This window comes from Ambystoma mexicanum, chromosome 2p, assembly GCF_040938575.1.
Source record: "Ambystoma mexicanum isolate Mex_15411 chromosome 2p, UKY_AmexF1_1, whole genome shotgun sequence".
NCBI classification, from domain to species: Eukaryota; Metazoa; Chordata; class Amphibia; order Caudata; family Ambystomatidae; genus Ambystoma; species Ambystoma mexicanum.
The window spans coordinates 923,666,281-923,681,326 of NC_090923.1; the positions used below are offsets into that span (position 1 = coordinate 923,666,281).

The 15,046-nt window shown below is 45.6% G+C and overlaps 1 protein-coding gene across 1 annotated transcript in view; it reads left to right on the top strand.

Moving 5' to 3' along the window:
- The window catches only part of LOC138565964 (mucin-2-like), a 233,662-nt gene extending 219,156 nt beyond the window's left edge, over positions 1 to 14,506 (top strand). Inside the window, exon 3 of the mRNA XM_069643057.1 lies at positions 14,200 to 14,506. Coding sequence (XP_069499158.1) covers positions 14,200 to 14,363 — 164 coding nt within the window. The 3' untranslated portion in view covers positions 14,364 to 14,506. The remainder of the gene's footprint in view (positions 1 to 14,199) is intronic.
- Positions 14,507 to 15,046: the final 540 nt, after the last annotated feature.

Below are 15,046 nucleotides of genomic sequence, written 5' to 3' on the forward strand. Positions count from 1 at the left end.
GTCTGTGGAACCTTGGGGTGTTCCACTTTCTCACAAATCTCTGGACATACTCTAATTCTCTGGGCCTTAGAGGTTGCATGGGACTGTCTGTTGCTGGTCATTGTATCTGTTTCATTTTCTCTTGTAAATGGGGGTGCTATTTGTTTGGCAAAGCATCTCACTGCTCTAGTGAGCTGGGTGAGGTAGTCTTTAAACTCTTTGCCTAGTACTGCCACTGTTCTGTGTGCATCAGACATTCTCCTTACTGGGGATATGGGTGTTTGCATTTGCTGACCAGTTACTATTTCGTGGGGGGACAGGTGGTGGTCCTTGCTAGGCTGAGTGAGCATCTGAAACAGAGATTAGGGCAAGCAATACACCCAATTCTTTTTGAGGGTGTGGCATAGTTTTGATAATCTACTCTTCAGAAGGCCGTTAATTTTCTCGACCAATTCCATTTGCTTGGAGTGGTAAGTCGAGCACATTTTATGTTTTATGCCTAATAATGCTGTTACTTCTTTGAAGAGGTCATTTACGAAATGTGCTCCATTGTCGGACCTTATGACATCACATATTCCCCAAACGGTAACACTTCTCATGCAAAACATTTGGCTGCGCACTTCACATCAGGGTGGGCACTGGGCCCTGCTTCCACCCATTGCAAAAATGGACAGACCACCACGATCAAATAATGTGCCCCATTGCATCGCTCTCCCATGTCTGCGTAATTAATGTGCAGTTCACAGAACGGTCCAATGGGGCGGGGCAAAGTTCCTCTTAACGTTCGAAGAGTCATTCCTGACTTGACAGGTTGTACATTCTTCCACCATTTTATTCAGATGTTCCTGGACATTTGGCTTAAACCAATCTTCCTGGAGATCGGCTGCTACATGCTGTTTGGAAGTGTGGGCCGGGAAGTGCAATTGTTCAAATGCCGCACTTACCAATTCTACAGGCATCACTACCTTTCTTGTGTTGTTTTGTTGCCACAGCAGATCAGTGGGAGATTGTGTGCACCCTTGTTTAATCCAAACTCTTGTTCTGTGGATGGAACCCTTTTCTGTAGTTCAATTATTTGTGTGATGGGTAAGGAGCTGTATCCTTCCTGTGTAGCTTCTTCCTGCTTATTTATCATTATACACTCTGTGGTCATTGGCATAGGCAGATACAGCTCCTCTTTAGCTGCCGCATCTGCTGCAGAATTTCCTAAAGATATTTCATCATTATTATTGGTATGTGCCTGGCACTTCACTAGGGCTACTACATAGGGTTCTGCCAATGCTTCTATTAGTTTGTACAATAGCTCTGCATGTTGTACTGGGGACCTGTCTGCTCTTCTGAACCCCCAACTTCTCCATCTGGACAATCCGGCATGTACTGTGGTGGTTACATATGCCGAATCAGAGTATATTGTTACAGCGCACGCCTTTGCAGCATGGCATACTTCAATCAGTGCCACTAATTCTGCGGCCTGGGTGGAATAATGCATGGGCAATAATTTCCTTACTATGACCTCATTTTCCCCTTCTTCCAGTCTCACTACTGCCGCCCCTATGTGCCTTTCACCTGTTTCTGGCATATTGATGCTGAGTGGCACAATCATGTTCTTGCATGTCTTTAAGAATACATGGTTCTGTCAGGAATGCGACAGGGTTCACTGTTTTGCAGCGTACTACGTGAATATTGGGGCTTGAAAAAATTATTTGTATTCTGTGGCTCTTTGTGTCGTTAGGGTGCATTTTGATCTTTCTAATATAGCAAACAGGGAGTGCTCGACGAACAAAGCGACAGAACATCCTATGACAATCGAGCTCTTTTCAACAGCAAAGGCGGCGGCTGCGAGGGCTTGTTTGCAAGCGAAGAGTCCTTGCATTACTGAATCAAGCGTGCCACTGTAGTATGCCAATGGTTTGTGACCCAGGGATGTTTTTGTGTCAACACTGCTGTCATGAGTGTTACTTTGGAGTGTGAGAATAGGTAAAATTCCCTGTCATAGACAGGTGTGACTAAGACAGGGGCTGGGCTGATCAATTCTTTCAAGCTCTCGAATGCTTGTAGCATCTCAGGTGTTCATGCTATGTGCGTTTTATCCTTCTGTGCTTCATTTAGACCTTGCAAAAGGGGTTTTGTGTATGCTGCATAATCAAGTATCCAGGCCCTGCAGTAATTGCATATTCTGAAGAACTTCTGCATACCTTTAATAGTGTGAGGTCTGACTGTTGCTGCCCTGTCGGGTATTATTTGTTTACCATCTTTTGAAATCAATTGGCACAAGTATAGGACCTCAGTCAGACAGTACTGCAACTTTTTCTTGTCTACTGTATACCCCTTGTGCGTTAATAACTGGAGTAATGCAATAGAGTCTCTTCGACAATGTTCTTAATTCTCACTGCAGATGAGGAGGTTGCCTACATACTGTATGATTGTACTCGGGACTTGAATATTGCCTAAGTCTTCAAACAATATTCTATTAAATATGCTTGGGCTTTCACAGTAGCCTTGCAGCAACCGGCGGTGTTCATATCTCCTCCCACCAAGTGTGAATGCTGTGAGATATTGTAAATCAGGGTCAAGTGGTACCAAAAAGAATGTGTTCTTGAGATCCACTATAGTAAAATGAGTGGTCTGTTTTGGAATGCTGCATAAAATAGAAGTGGAGTTAGGTACAAGAGGGAACTCTCTTTGCACTATATCATTGAGGGGGGGGGTCTTGTCGCTTTCTTAATCGGATGCACTGCGGTATTGCTGGAGATGTCGAGGGGACATTTATACCTTGCTGGAGTAATGCACATATTTTTTCTTGTATCCCTTCCTCTGCCTCTTTGGACAATGGGTATTGCTTTACCCTGGGTAAAATTGCTCCCGGTTTTAGGGTAATTTTCACCAGTGTTGCCTTCCTTAGCAAGGGAGTGGTCCACGAGTGAGGGGGCACTTGTTGCATGTCTTGGTTATAGTAGGGATTTGGTGCACTGACGATGGCAATGAGGGGGCTTGCACCCTTTGGTATTGTACCATTACTTCACAAGGTCTACTAATTTCTAGAACAATCTTCCCATCATTGTCGTCATCAGTGAACAATTCCTCATCAGATAATTTGCGTAATGTTTGGATCTATGCATAACAATGTATGCCACTCGCATCCATGCGTGTCCAATCCTATTGCCACTATTCTTTTGGCAGACACTAGTACTCCCTCTAAGTCCAGTGATAGTTTTGTGCCAGCAACGATCTTAGGCGCTGCCATTGTTCAGAACACAAAAACTGAGGGTACACTCCTTTTTTGTCTAGTCAATTCAGGCACAGCTCTGGCCAAAACTCTGATCCCGTACACAAACATGTCAGGATCCACTGGTACCCCTCTTACCTTAAGTTCATTAGCCACAGAATGTATTAACAACATTGCTCTAAGGGGGCACATACCGGGAATTGAACAAACAGCCCCTCTGTCAGTAAATGATATTGTCATGTACAGTTTGCAGAGCAGATCTCGGCCCAGTAGGTTGACAGGTGAGCTCTCATAATAGAGTAGGGGAGCCCGTACTGTTTTCCCCCTATCTTAACAACCAAATCTTCTGTAAAAGGAACCATTACTACAGCCCCAGAGACCCCTAGCGTCTCGATATTTTTTTCAGATAACGGAAAATCACCTTCACGTATAAATGATTTCTCCGCCCCCAAGTCCATCATGAAGATGAACTGTTTATTTCCTATCTCTGCCCCCACCAGTGGTTCCTCTTCTGGACTTAAGGTCGTGGATATGACTGGACACGCAAGTGCTCTCTATGGGCTGTCCTAATCTGGGTGGGTGTCTGTGCCGGGGCGGGAGAAAACATTTTCACTGAGCATGCACCTTCCCTGATATGGAGCCGGTGCACCATTTGGGATAGTGGCGAAAGGGTTGTTATGTCGATGGGCCATTTGGTTAGGGTGGTTTGGCTGTGACTGCATGGCATGTGGAGGGTGTCGGAGGGTGTGATAATGTGGTAACAGTCTACTATTGGGCTGGTCATCTTGCTCATAATTTCCCTGGGGAAGGTGTATGGGCTACCCGGGTGTGGGAGCCCACATTGAGGTTCATTGTGGTATGCCTGATTGCATTGGTAATTGCCCCCTTGTCTGTTGTGGCATTCCTACGAGCATTGGCCCCACCTCCCGCACGACCAACACTGACCGGGCCCTCGCCCGCTAGGTCCTTGCCCTCCTCTTTGTCCCTGAAACCCACCTCGTCCTCTTGCAGGTCTTCCTTGCCATTGGGGTCCCATTTATTGTTCTTCTCCTCCCCACTGCTCCTGCCCATTGTCTGTACACATTGCAGCCATTCTAGCTTGTGTAGCCACAGGCTCCCCATGGTGCTGCGTGGGCAGTGCTGATGTTACTGCAGCGACCTTCACCAGTTTACTCAGTACTAGTTTCGCTTCTTCGGCTAATCTTCTCTGTGCTGTCTCCTTCTCTCTTTCTTTGATCCTCCTACAATTGTGCATTATGATGCTTTGAATCTCAGGCCAGCCTTTGGCTTCTATGCCAGCTATTTTATCAAGGGCCTTCTGTACTTCCTTCGGGAGCCCTCTTTTAACTATAAAGTAAAATAGGGATATGGACTGGTTCCACGTGGTGCCCGTTTCTGCCCTCCACATCTCCTGCACCCAAAGAATGAACTGCACATCATCTTCCTCATCCCTCATAGTGCACTGCATTATAGAATATAAATCAGGGGTATCTGAGAAGGTTCTCCGCAGGGCATCCCACACCTGTGCTCTCACATTATTAAACAATGCCCGATTATGAGTGTCATTGCTTGTTGTCACCCCCAGAAACCCAGCTCTCACCCACACTCAGTCTACTTGATCACCTACTGCGGAAACACAGAGGATTTTTATCTCAACAATGACCAATCGGCACACCGACTGTGTTCTTTTCAAATGCGTAAATCCATTTTCCTGTGCCCGCCATAAGCGGAGGGAGGGATTTAAGAAGATTGTTTTTATCCATCTGTGCCCAATGTACATAGTGATGCCTTCCTGCCCCTTAATGGATGAGGGGCATTTGGAGTTTTGATTTCACCTTTCCATTATTTACTTTTGTTCCTTCCATTTTCGCTAGGGCTATTTTTCCCATCCTATTTTCGAGCATTCCTTCCCACCCTTCACTCACTCTTGGTCACTCACTCAGTCCATTGCACTGGCTGTATCCCTCCCACAGCCCCCTCCTCTACATCATCAAAATCGCTCCAGTATTCTTCATCTCGTATTGAGGCTACTGTGTCGTATCCCACACTATCTACTTCCGCCTCCCTCTCTACTCATACTGTTTTTATGGGGGCACTGTCTACTCTGAAGAGGAAGTCTCCGGACTTCCATTCATCCTCTGGTAGGAGAGAGGAGCTTTTTAGAGGTGGCTGCCCTACTCCTGATGTTTGTGTTGTTTCGCATATTGCTCTTACATGTGTTAATTCCATTCTAGTGGACGTCAATGCTATTTCAAGATCCTGAGTACTTGATCTGTGGGCGCTAATGGATAATAAGGTGGCGGGGCAGTGCTAGGCGTTGTCAGTGTACTACTTCCAGGTACGTAGACTGAGTCTGCGTATCCCTCTGCTGGCCGTAAGCAAGGGATATATCTTTTTGGGTTCTCCCTCCCCTTTTTCTTTCCCCCCTTCCACACCACTCGTTAGCTCAGGGGAATCTGTTCCCGTCTCCCTCTTATTTATTGTTAGCGTTTCCTCAAACATTCTCCACAAATCCAACACCTCACGTCGGTTTTGGAGTTGTTTCCCTTTATATGTTGCCATTAAATATGTGGATTGGTGTTCTAATGTTCTCTTATCAAAGGACCCATCTTCTGGCCAGACATGAGATAATCCCTCCCCCTTTGTTTCCTTTACCCATTTTTCCTTGATTTTTTTGATTTGTTTACTATGGTAGGGGAGATGCTTACAAATATGTGACAGTGGGGTATCCATTCCCCTGTCTTCCAGTAGCACTTCCTTTTATAATCCCTTATAGGTCTTTCTCTTCTCCTTCCCCTTCCGGTGTTACCCTCTGCTTTATTTTTCAAGGTATTCAATGATATCTTAAAACCTCTGTCTTCTCAATCACAATGTACAATTTTCTTTAGACATAAAAACATTGAACGTTCAAAAGACCCACAGACACAGACTGAAAGTAATAGCAAAAAAATATACATTGAACATATGGACCAAATAAACAAGAATACATATACCCACAGACCTTCTACCCTGCCCTTAGAGCATGTTTACTATCTCACTCACTATAACACTCACATCACCTCTGCCCCTCCTGGGCCTGCCTCCTCAGATTAGAAAAGCACTTGAAAATAACTTAAAACAACAACCACCAGTACTTATTCCCGAGCCCACTACTTATATGGGGCTCCTACTTTTTTTTCTTCCTTATTTATCCTCTGCACTGTCCGGGACAATGCACCGCGGTGCCATCTTCCACCCCCTTTCGGAGCTAGGTTACTGTATCACCTCTATATTTTGGTTCCATGTGTGAATATCCCCGCAAAAATATCGCCATACAAAAATATCGCCATATTTTTGTGGCAATATTAAGGCATGGAACCTACGGGGGACATCCCTCCAACCCCCATATTATTTTAAAGGTTAGCGGGGACCATATATACGGCGATATTTTTGGTGGGGATAATATTACCTGACACCTATATTTTCACCTTATTCCTCTTTGTATAAAAAAATAATGGGTATAAAAAAAGAAAGCGCTTAATTTCAAACAATCACTCTATTTATCCACATCCTACTCTTGCATGTTCCCTTCAATCACTTTTCTATAAATCCCCCACGTTCCCCAAATGTATCTAATATTTGCAATTTTATACTCACGTGCCTGTTTTCTTCAGAGCGCCTCCATTCACGGTCTATCCACAATGTGTGGGCCTCTCCCTAGCGGCCGCACCCGGCTCAGGTGAGCAGTGGGGTATTCGCAAAGCCAGAACCCACAAGAACCATTCTCTTCTGCGTACATGTTTTTTGGGGGCTGGTCAGCCATAGGTGGGGGGGCCTTGCTGGAAGAAGCCCTGGATCTCCCTGCAAGCACGGCAGGGGTCTCCTGGAATATCACGCTAAGGGGTCCCCAAATGAAGGCCGCCCTCTTTAAAGCACATAATATCCAATAGACCAAATTATGGACACACCCCACCGGGGAATAAGACCAGGAGATAAGTTGCAAAGATTAATAATTTTAAATAAAATAAAATTAGCAAGCAAAGAACTCTGCTGCCCGAGAGCGCTCTGCCAAACAATACACGGGCAGCACATTAAAAGAACACACAGAGTCAGTGAGGATGTAGCATTCAACCACTACTATTACTTCGCTGATTTGTGACTAGTGTAACCCACATCTACTCAAACTGTATTTTGCTTTAATATGTTCTGCTGATTGTATAAATTACTGTATGCTAATTTTCTCAAATGTAAATACTGCCTCTTAGCTGCGTTTTTATGTATTACCAATCACCAAGATGTCTGTAACCACGCTGTGATACCCCACGGTCTGGGCGTGTAACAAATGAATGAATAAATAAATAAATATATAAATAAATAAATAAATAAATAAATGGCACAAAATCTAGCATCGGATTGGGAGAGAAGACTATGGCACAGTTGCTATTATAAGGGAGGCAGGATGCTAATTGGTCGTTGCTTCAAGCCGTTCTTGGCACACGTGGTTCCGCTGGGCTCATCTCCGTGGTGTGAAGGTCGGGTCGGGTGCACAAGATAATTATCTGACTAAACTAAACAACAGAAATTGATAATACGAAAATAATGACCCACATAAAACCTTGCATGAGTAGGGGTGGCTAGATCGAATGAGCTAATATATTGCCATTCCAACCTTTTCACTCGAGGTTCCCTTTGATATCTTTATCCCAGCACACAGGTGCCCACCGTAGGGGATTGACCTGCCCGCTGCTTTGTTTGAATTCTCCTGCTATAGATAGGCATGTGTTGCTGTTAAGAGGATATACTGTGGTTTTAGGATTAGGCCTGTGGTGGGTGTTCTGGAATGGCCAACGTGCAGTGGTCTGTTATGTCTCAACATGAAAGAGGGTGAAGGGTCGAGGACTGGTTGGACTTGGCCTGTCGGTGGGGGTGGAAAAGGCAGGGGCAATTTAGTGGAGATGGAAGGGCACTTGTGTTAAAGGCTGGCTATGATCTCACATTCTGCAGTGAGCATAATCTGGGGAAGTGATGCAGGACAATTGCAACAATAAATTATTGGCCTTCCGTTGGAACAGGCTTTGTGAGGAACAGTCAAGGTAGGGAAGTGGTGCAGGTTTCGGCTCTCTGTGCTGTGTGAGGCGCTAGTAATGGGGAGAGCTGGATTTTGCAGAGGGATGATTTTCTGGGCCTAGTTAAAAGATGGTGTCTGCTCTAATACAAAATGGCTTTCATTAGTTGGCTGTGGGTCAGGTGTTACAGGTAGATTTCTATGTTACATCATGCAATCAGATACCGTGGGGGCCTCTCCCCCCTTAGCTTACGTGAGGTTTAGACACAGTGGGAATGGTGAAGAGGGTGGGATTTGACCACCTTGTCCCCAACAGTTACTGACTCCACTGTAGCCACCCCTGTGTCACTGTTTTACAATACAACCAACACCCTTGTACCAACAACCTGTACCCCTCCCCAAAACCCCCATCTTATGCCAGACAGCTCCGTTAAACCCAGCGTTCCCCTTAATACTTTCTCCCTTTCACACTTTCCCCACACACACTCGCAACTTCTCACAGACTTCCTATTCCACAACACAATGGACCTTCTCTCGGCCCTACCACAATAATTACATACAACAAAATTGCAATAAACATCTACTGTTCATTCCAACACTCCCCTTATATCGAGTGAGGAGATCCCAGGCTGACAAAGGCCTCTACCACAACTATTTCTCATTCTCACACTCCCCTTATTCTGGGCAGAGAGATCCCAGACCCACTACATATACTGGTCTCTAACTGTGTCCGTGTCTATTACACAGCGCTGTCTTCTTCGCTAGTACCATAGGAAAAGGTCCTTTTACACCACAATCGTCTAAATATAAAAAACTGCTTAATGTATATACACTACCATGTGAATTTCCAAGACATCAATCAATCCTCACACATAGCACACACATGCACATTCCCCATTGCGCATATAAACAGTCATGCTCCCATCCCAGACCCCAGTTGTTTTTTTCCAAAGAAGGTGCACTTACGTCTGCCTGCTCACCCAAAGTCTGAAGTCACGTGGTCCCGTTAACGTCCTTCACAATCCGGGGACAGTGACACGTTCCAATGAACAGACAGGAATTCTGATAACACAGTTCCTGTAAACCTCTCAAAGGTGTGCACAAAGGGGAGTGGTTGCTGCAGGTGGGTGCGCCCCCCCGGATTTGCAGCCAGGAATCTTCTGTCATTGCGGTGGAGTCTGGGATCACGTTGGGGTTACCAATAACGCATTGTAACTCTTCAACAACCAGACCAAAAGAATACAACCCACTAGGGATATAGGCTCGGTGCACCCTTTTTAGAGAAGAACAAGATATTTAATTTGTAAAGAAAAAGGAATGGGCGACAGGGTATTACAAATCCACTGCCACAGACCTCTGATCTCCTCCAAAATGTTGGCTGCCTTATAAACATACAGCTCATCATTCATAACAGACTAAACATACAGTGTTCATCCCCCAGCCTCATTGGCTGCCACCTATATAAATGCTAATAGTTTCATATAGCCCATCTTCCAATTGGTTGTATTGTCTTCTCCTCCATCTTTATCACACATGGGTAACAACCTCTTCCATCTTGATGCGCTACAAGACAATTGGCACCACCCTATCTATATTCCTAGTCACATGATGTGCACCTGGTTGCCAATATGAACTCGGCAGATAATTTCGAGGTCCGTCTGGTCCTTGTGAACAAAACAATCCTTTTCTCATCCCAGACATGCAGGCGCCTCCATCATGCCTCGCCACTGTATGGGCATCATCAAATCACAGATCGTGTTGTTCTCTGCTCCCTCGTCCGAAGAGGTAAACCTAATGTCCCACTAATCAATCCAGTTTGCGAAGGATTTAAGATCAATTTTCTTGCTCCTCTGGTAGTTCAAATAGAATGACCATCATTCTGGGGGGCGCTAGTGTCTTAAATCTTAGTTCATATTTTGGCAACCCAAGACCTCTACCTCGATTCCCAAGAGTATGATTCGTGCTGCCTAATTGTTCAAAGGCCTAAATGAATACATTTACATGTGGTTGTACATGCATGCATGTTCCTTGCCGCGCCTGGGAATCAGAATCTTCTGTGTCTCCAAAACGGCCTGTGAGGATTCAGGCTTACTCTTAAATGCAGCATTAGTTCATGATATAACTACTGTGCACATGCAATGCATTGTACATAACACTATCGCAAAGCAAATGGTTAGTTACCCCCTATGTAACTTCCCACTCCCTCCAGTGGCTTCCACCCATAAAGCACGCCTCCTGTACCCCACACCACCCTTTATGCCTTCTCCATGTTTTAATATAATTTCCGCAAACTAAATTGTTTTGGAAGGGCGGTAATTTGAACATGCATCCCAACACTGGTGAACATGGTTTATGGCTTTGTCTGCAGGCCACAAAGCCACACACAAATGTTCCCTTTAGTTGAAATCCGGGGAAAGGGGTGGGGTTTCCAAATGTCATGTACCCAGTAATGTCTGGAGATTCCTAACAGGCAAGTATGCCAAATTTTGGTGCAGATTGGTGAAAAGGTGTGGAATTGTATAAGGAATAATGCTTCGCTAAGCCACAAAACCCCAAACAAATGCTGACTTTGGCTGAAATCCGGGGAAAGGGGTGTGGTGTGCATATATCATGTAGCCAGTAATGTCCTGAGGGTCCTAACAGGTAAGTATGCAACATTTGGTAGTGATTGGTGAAAGGGTATGGAATATTATGAGGAACAAAAATTTGCACCACAAACCCACAAACCCACACACAACCTTTGACTTTTATGTATAGAGATTTAGGTCCAGCACCAGTGGATTCACAGCTACACATTTACACTTGTCACTGTATCATTGCAGCTGGCAAAGTGTTCTTGGGGAAGTGTGGTGAAGGGAATGACAGTACCCCCCTTTCACTGGCTAGCAGAAGGGGCTTGAGACTACTCTTAAAGACTTCTACCAACTGACCTGCTTTGACGTGGTGGGGGCGAGTGTTTCCCAGTGATGAGGTTCCAATAGATGACCCATGAGCTATAATTACACCAGCTTTAAATCCTGTGCCAATGGATACAAGGCAAAATGCAGGATGGGTGCTAGTTCACAGAATGCCAAGGACCAGAGGGCCTCAAGTGCAATTTTGCATGACAACCGCGTGACGACAAAAATTGCACGGTGCAAAAGATATTTGCATTTTTGCACCTGAGGAATCTTTTGTTCTAGTGCTAACATGGACACGTATTAGCAATAGGGCAACTTTTTTTCCCTGGTGTAAACATACATTGAAATATAGATATATTTTTTGCAAATGCCAATTTTGCCCTAGCGCTAATACCATACAAATTGCACTTGCACTAGGCAACTTTTTGTGATACGGCCCTATACAAATAATACAAAAATAAAAACAGGTTTTGGGGAGCTACTGGGCTTCTGCCTTTGACATGCTCTGCTTTCCACTTCCTTGGGTTTGAGACAGTGAGGCCATAGGGGCAGTGGTGACATGGGGATGTTGTGTGAGTGAACATTCCTTCCACATAATGTGCCCTTTCACCCAATGCAATCTGTTTACAGCTTGTCTAGTGTGCAACCTCCCCCAATACCACAGCAACCATCTGATACCTTTGGAGATCGTATGAGGATTACTCTGTGATGACAGCCCCGTGGCGGCCAAGACATGTCTGGGGTTGCTCATGTTTCTTGCAGAGGGGATGTGACTTGGAATGCTGGGCTGGACTCCTTCCATTGGCGACAGTGCCAGACTAACTTGCATATTGTTGTTCCCCTTTTGCCATGGTGCAGATGGGCTGAAAACAGTTGTGGGCAAGAGATGCCAGTGCAAGACTGATTCTGAATGTTCCACCAATCCCTGTGCTGGTTATATCCCATGTCTTTAGGGTCACATGTATCCAACCCTGGCTTGATCCAAGATCACATTGAGTACACAGGGACTTTAAAACATATTAATTATAAGCATGAGTCTTGTCCTTTCTGCAAAGTGATGTTGATTAAAAAGCTAGGCTTGGATAAAGGTGCTCCTAATGACTCTGGCACAGTTGGCAACTCTGTCTCATGCAGTGTTGTCTATACGCATCTTAAGAGAATACAAAAGTCAAAATAGCCTGCTTTCAGTCTTTTATTATTGACAAGTGAATGAAATTAAGGCTGCAGGTCATGAAATAAAGAACAATACCAACTTCATAATTCCTGAAGAAATGGTCACGTGTTGCCTCTATGCTCACTGATTGGAGTTTGAGCGAGTGTTTCAGATCTAGAGTTGGTTGCCATTGGCTGCTACTGAGCTTCATTGATGGGCTGCCGGCATTGTGGAAGTGTCTACTCAATGCTCTGATGCAGAGAGAACTGGAGCACTTGACACGCGTGTTTAAAAGTGGCCAGGATGTGACAAGGGTCTGGTTCATGGCGGAGGCCAATTCCCATACAAATGTGCCATCATTGTAGAACAGAAATGTTATTGCGGTGGCCCTGGGCCCTAGGTACCTACCTGCCTGCTTTAACTATTAACCTACCCAATGATGCCCTTTTCATCTACTCCAGAAGGAGCAAAGGCTGGGTCTGCCTGTGTCTAACACATGTCCAACCACGCTGCTTGCACACAGGTCTCTGCAGCAGGTGCACTAACCTGCCAGAAGAGTATAGAGAGGCTTGAGGAGTTTATGCGGTCCAGCCATCAAACCTAACTAGAGGTGCACATGCATCTCTAACTATATGAACATTGCTGCACATGCGCACTTGCGAATCCTTTCCTGTAAACTAACATGCATTCACTGAAAGTTGCAGACTCACACAATCACCTAGATGTTCCTACCTTTCTAGTTATATCCCACTGCCTTAATAAACACATGAAAACAAGGATAGGAAAGCAGGCTTCTCATTGGGCATAAACCAGAGGAGGACCGATGCACAGTCTTCTAGCTGGGCAAGCCTGTGAAGTGGAATGGGACAACCTCGGGAAAGCTCCCATTACCTCTGAATATACTCATCCTCTCTAACTGGGCCTTCTCTGATAGAGCAGGGTCCCCTCCCCTGATGGGTGGCAATTTCCCATGGGGCATACAAAGCTGGCCGGTATTGCTCCGCTCTACCTTCTATCACATTGCAAGTGGGACAAAGCTGCAGAGCAGGGGACAGAGCAAGAGCTAAAATGGCGGAATGAGATGAAAGGGGGGGGGAGAGGCTGAGGGAGACAAAGGTGGACAGATGCAAGGGGAAGAAAGAGGGAGATGCAGAAAATGGTGGAGAAAGGGAAAGGGAAAGAGGCAAAAGGGAAGAGGAAGATGAGGATGAAGGAGGAGAACATGGAAGTGGATAGGTGAGGAGAGAGCTGAAGGGAATGGCAGTAGAGGGTGAAAAGGGCTAGTGGAAGGAAGATGGAAATGTCAGGGGGTTATGGAAGGAGAGAAAAAAGGGGGCTAGAGGAAGGAATGTGAAATGGTGGATATTATATTAGGGGTGACGTACGAAAGATAAGAAAGTGGTGAAGAAGATAACTAGTGGTGAGGAGAAAAGAGAAGCAAGTCCATTATTTGTAATTATGAAATAGGGTGACAACAGGAGTAGAGGCAAATCTTGAACGCACCAGCATAGGGGGAACACTAGAGGAGGAGGCAGCACTGAGAAGCAGAAGGCGGAGTGCCATATTTGCAGATTGGACGGATGAGGACCCGATATGAGGAGGGCTGGGATGAGTTGAGGGCACCAGACAACCCTTATCCGCATAATGCTGCGTATCCTATTTGTTGTCAATTACAAGGTTTGGTGTTTTAAGGGAGTCGCCATTAGCCTCGAATAAGCCTTTTAACATTCAGCACCTTCGCGCTTAGATTCCCGAGGGCTTTGTGCACTTGCATAAATGTAATAGTAAATAAATAAATAAACATGACCTGCCGCTGTCCCTGGAGAGTCCAGGATTGGCCGGATTGGTTGCCGGCAGTGAGATCTAATGTGCCCTTTCCTTTCTTGGTATCTTCTAGATGTCGCCGATGCCCCACAGAATGAGAAGGGGTGTGTGGCGGATGACGAAACGGATGACGCCGTCACCCGCGAGGCTTCCACGAGCAAGGCCCGGGAGAGACGGAGAAGGGGCTGGTGCAAGCTCAGACCCCTAAGCAGGTGCTTCTGCTGCGGCAGAGGCTGAGACAGGAGGTGCCAGCCCAGGTGGATGTGCCAGCCCAGGTGGTGGGTAGTGGACGTGAGAGGGGGCAGAGATTAATGTATTTTAATGTAGGGCAAGATTAGATTCCTCGCAGATGCGCAATAAAGATTTCAGCCCTACAGCAACTTCTACGTGTTCGTGAGTACTTTCGTGTTCCTTGTGGGCTCCATCTCTTTAGCTTCCAGTCAGACGCCTTGTTGTTTTCCAGGCGTGGCTGACAATGCTACTCTCATGCATTTGAACCCAGGAAGAGAGTTTGAAGCTAAATATATAGAGTGAGATTGCACTGGAATATTGACCTGGCTGGTGGCAACATGGTATCAGAGTTCCTAATAATACATCACGCGACTTTCCAAAAACAGGCGCTACTGTTCCCTTCCATGTGTGCTAGGAGTGTCAGACATCATGACACTTGACATCCTCTGCGTGCCCCATATTGATTAATGTGATTAAGATTTAAGGCGCAACTTCTTTATGTGGGACAGTTTTGGGTGTGCATCAGTCTCATCAGTGTGCATCAGTTGGGGAACATTTGTGATGTTCACCAACGACAGTGAATGTCAAGAAAGAGGCGCAAACCCACTGATGGGCAGATTTGTAAAACTGCACCTCCTTCTCACTGCCTTCGAGATGTGGCGCTGAATGTCCGGGGGTGTGCTTCTGGG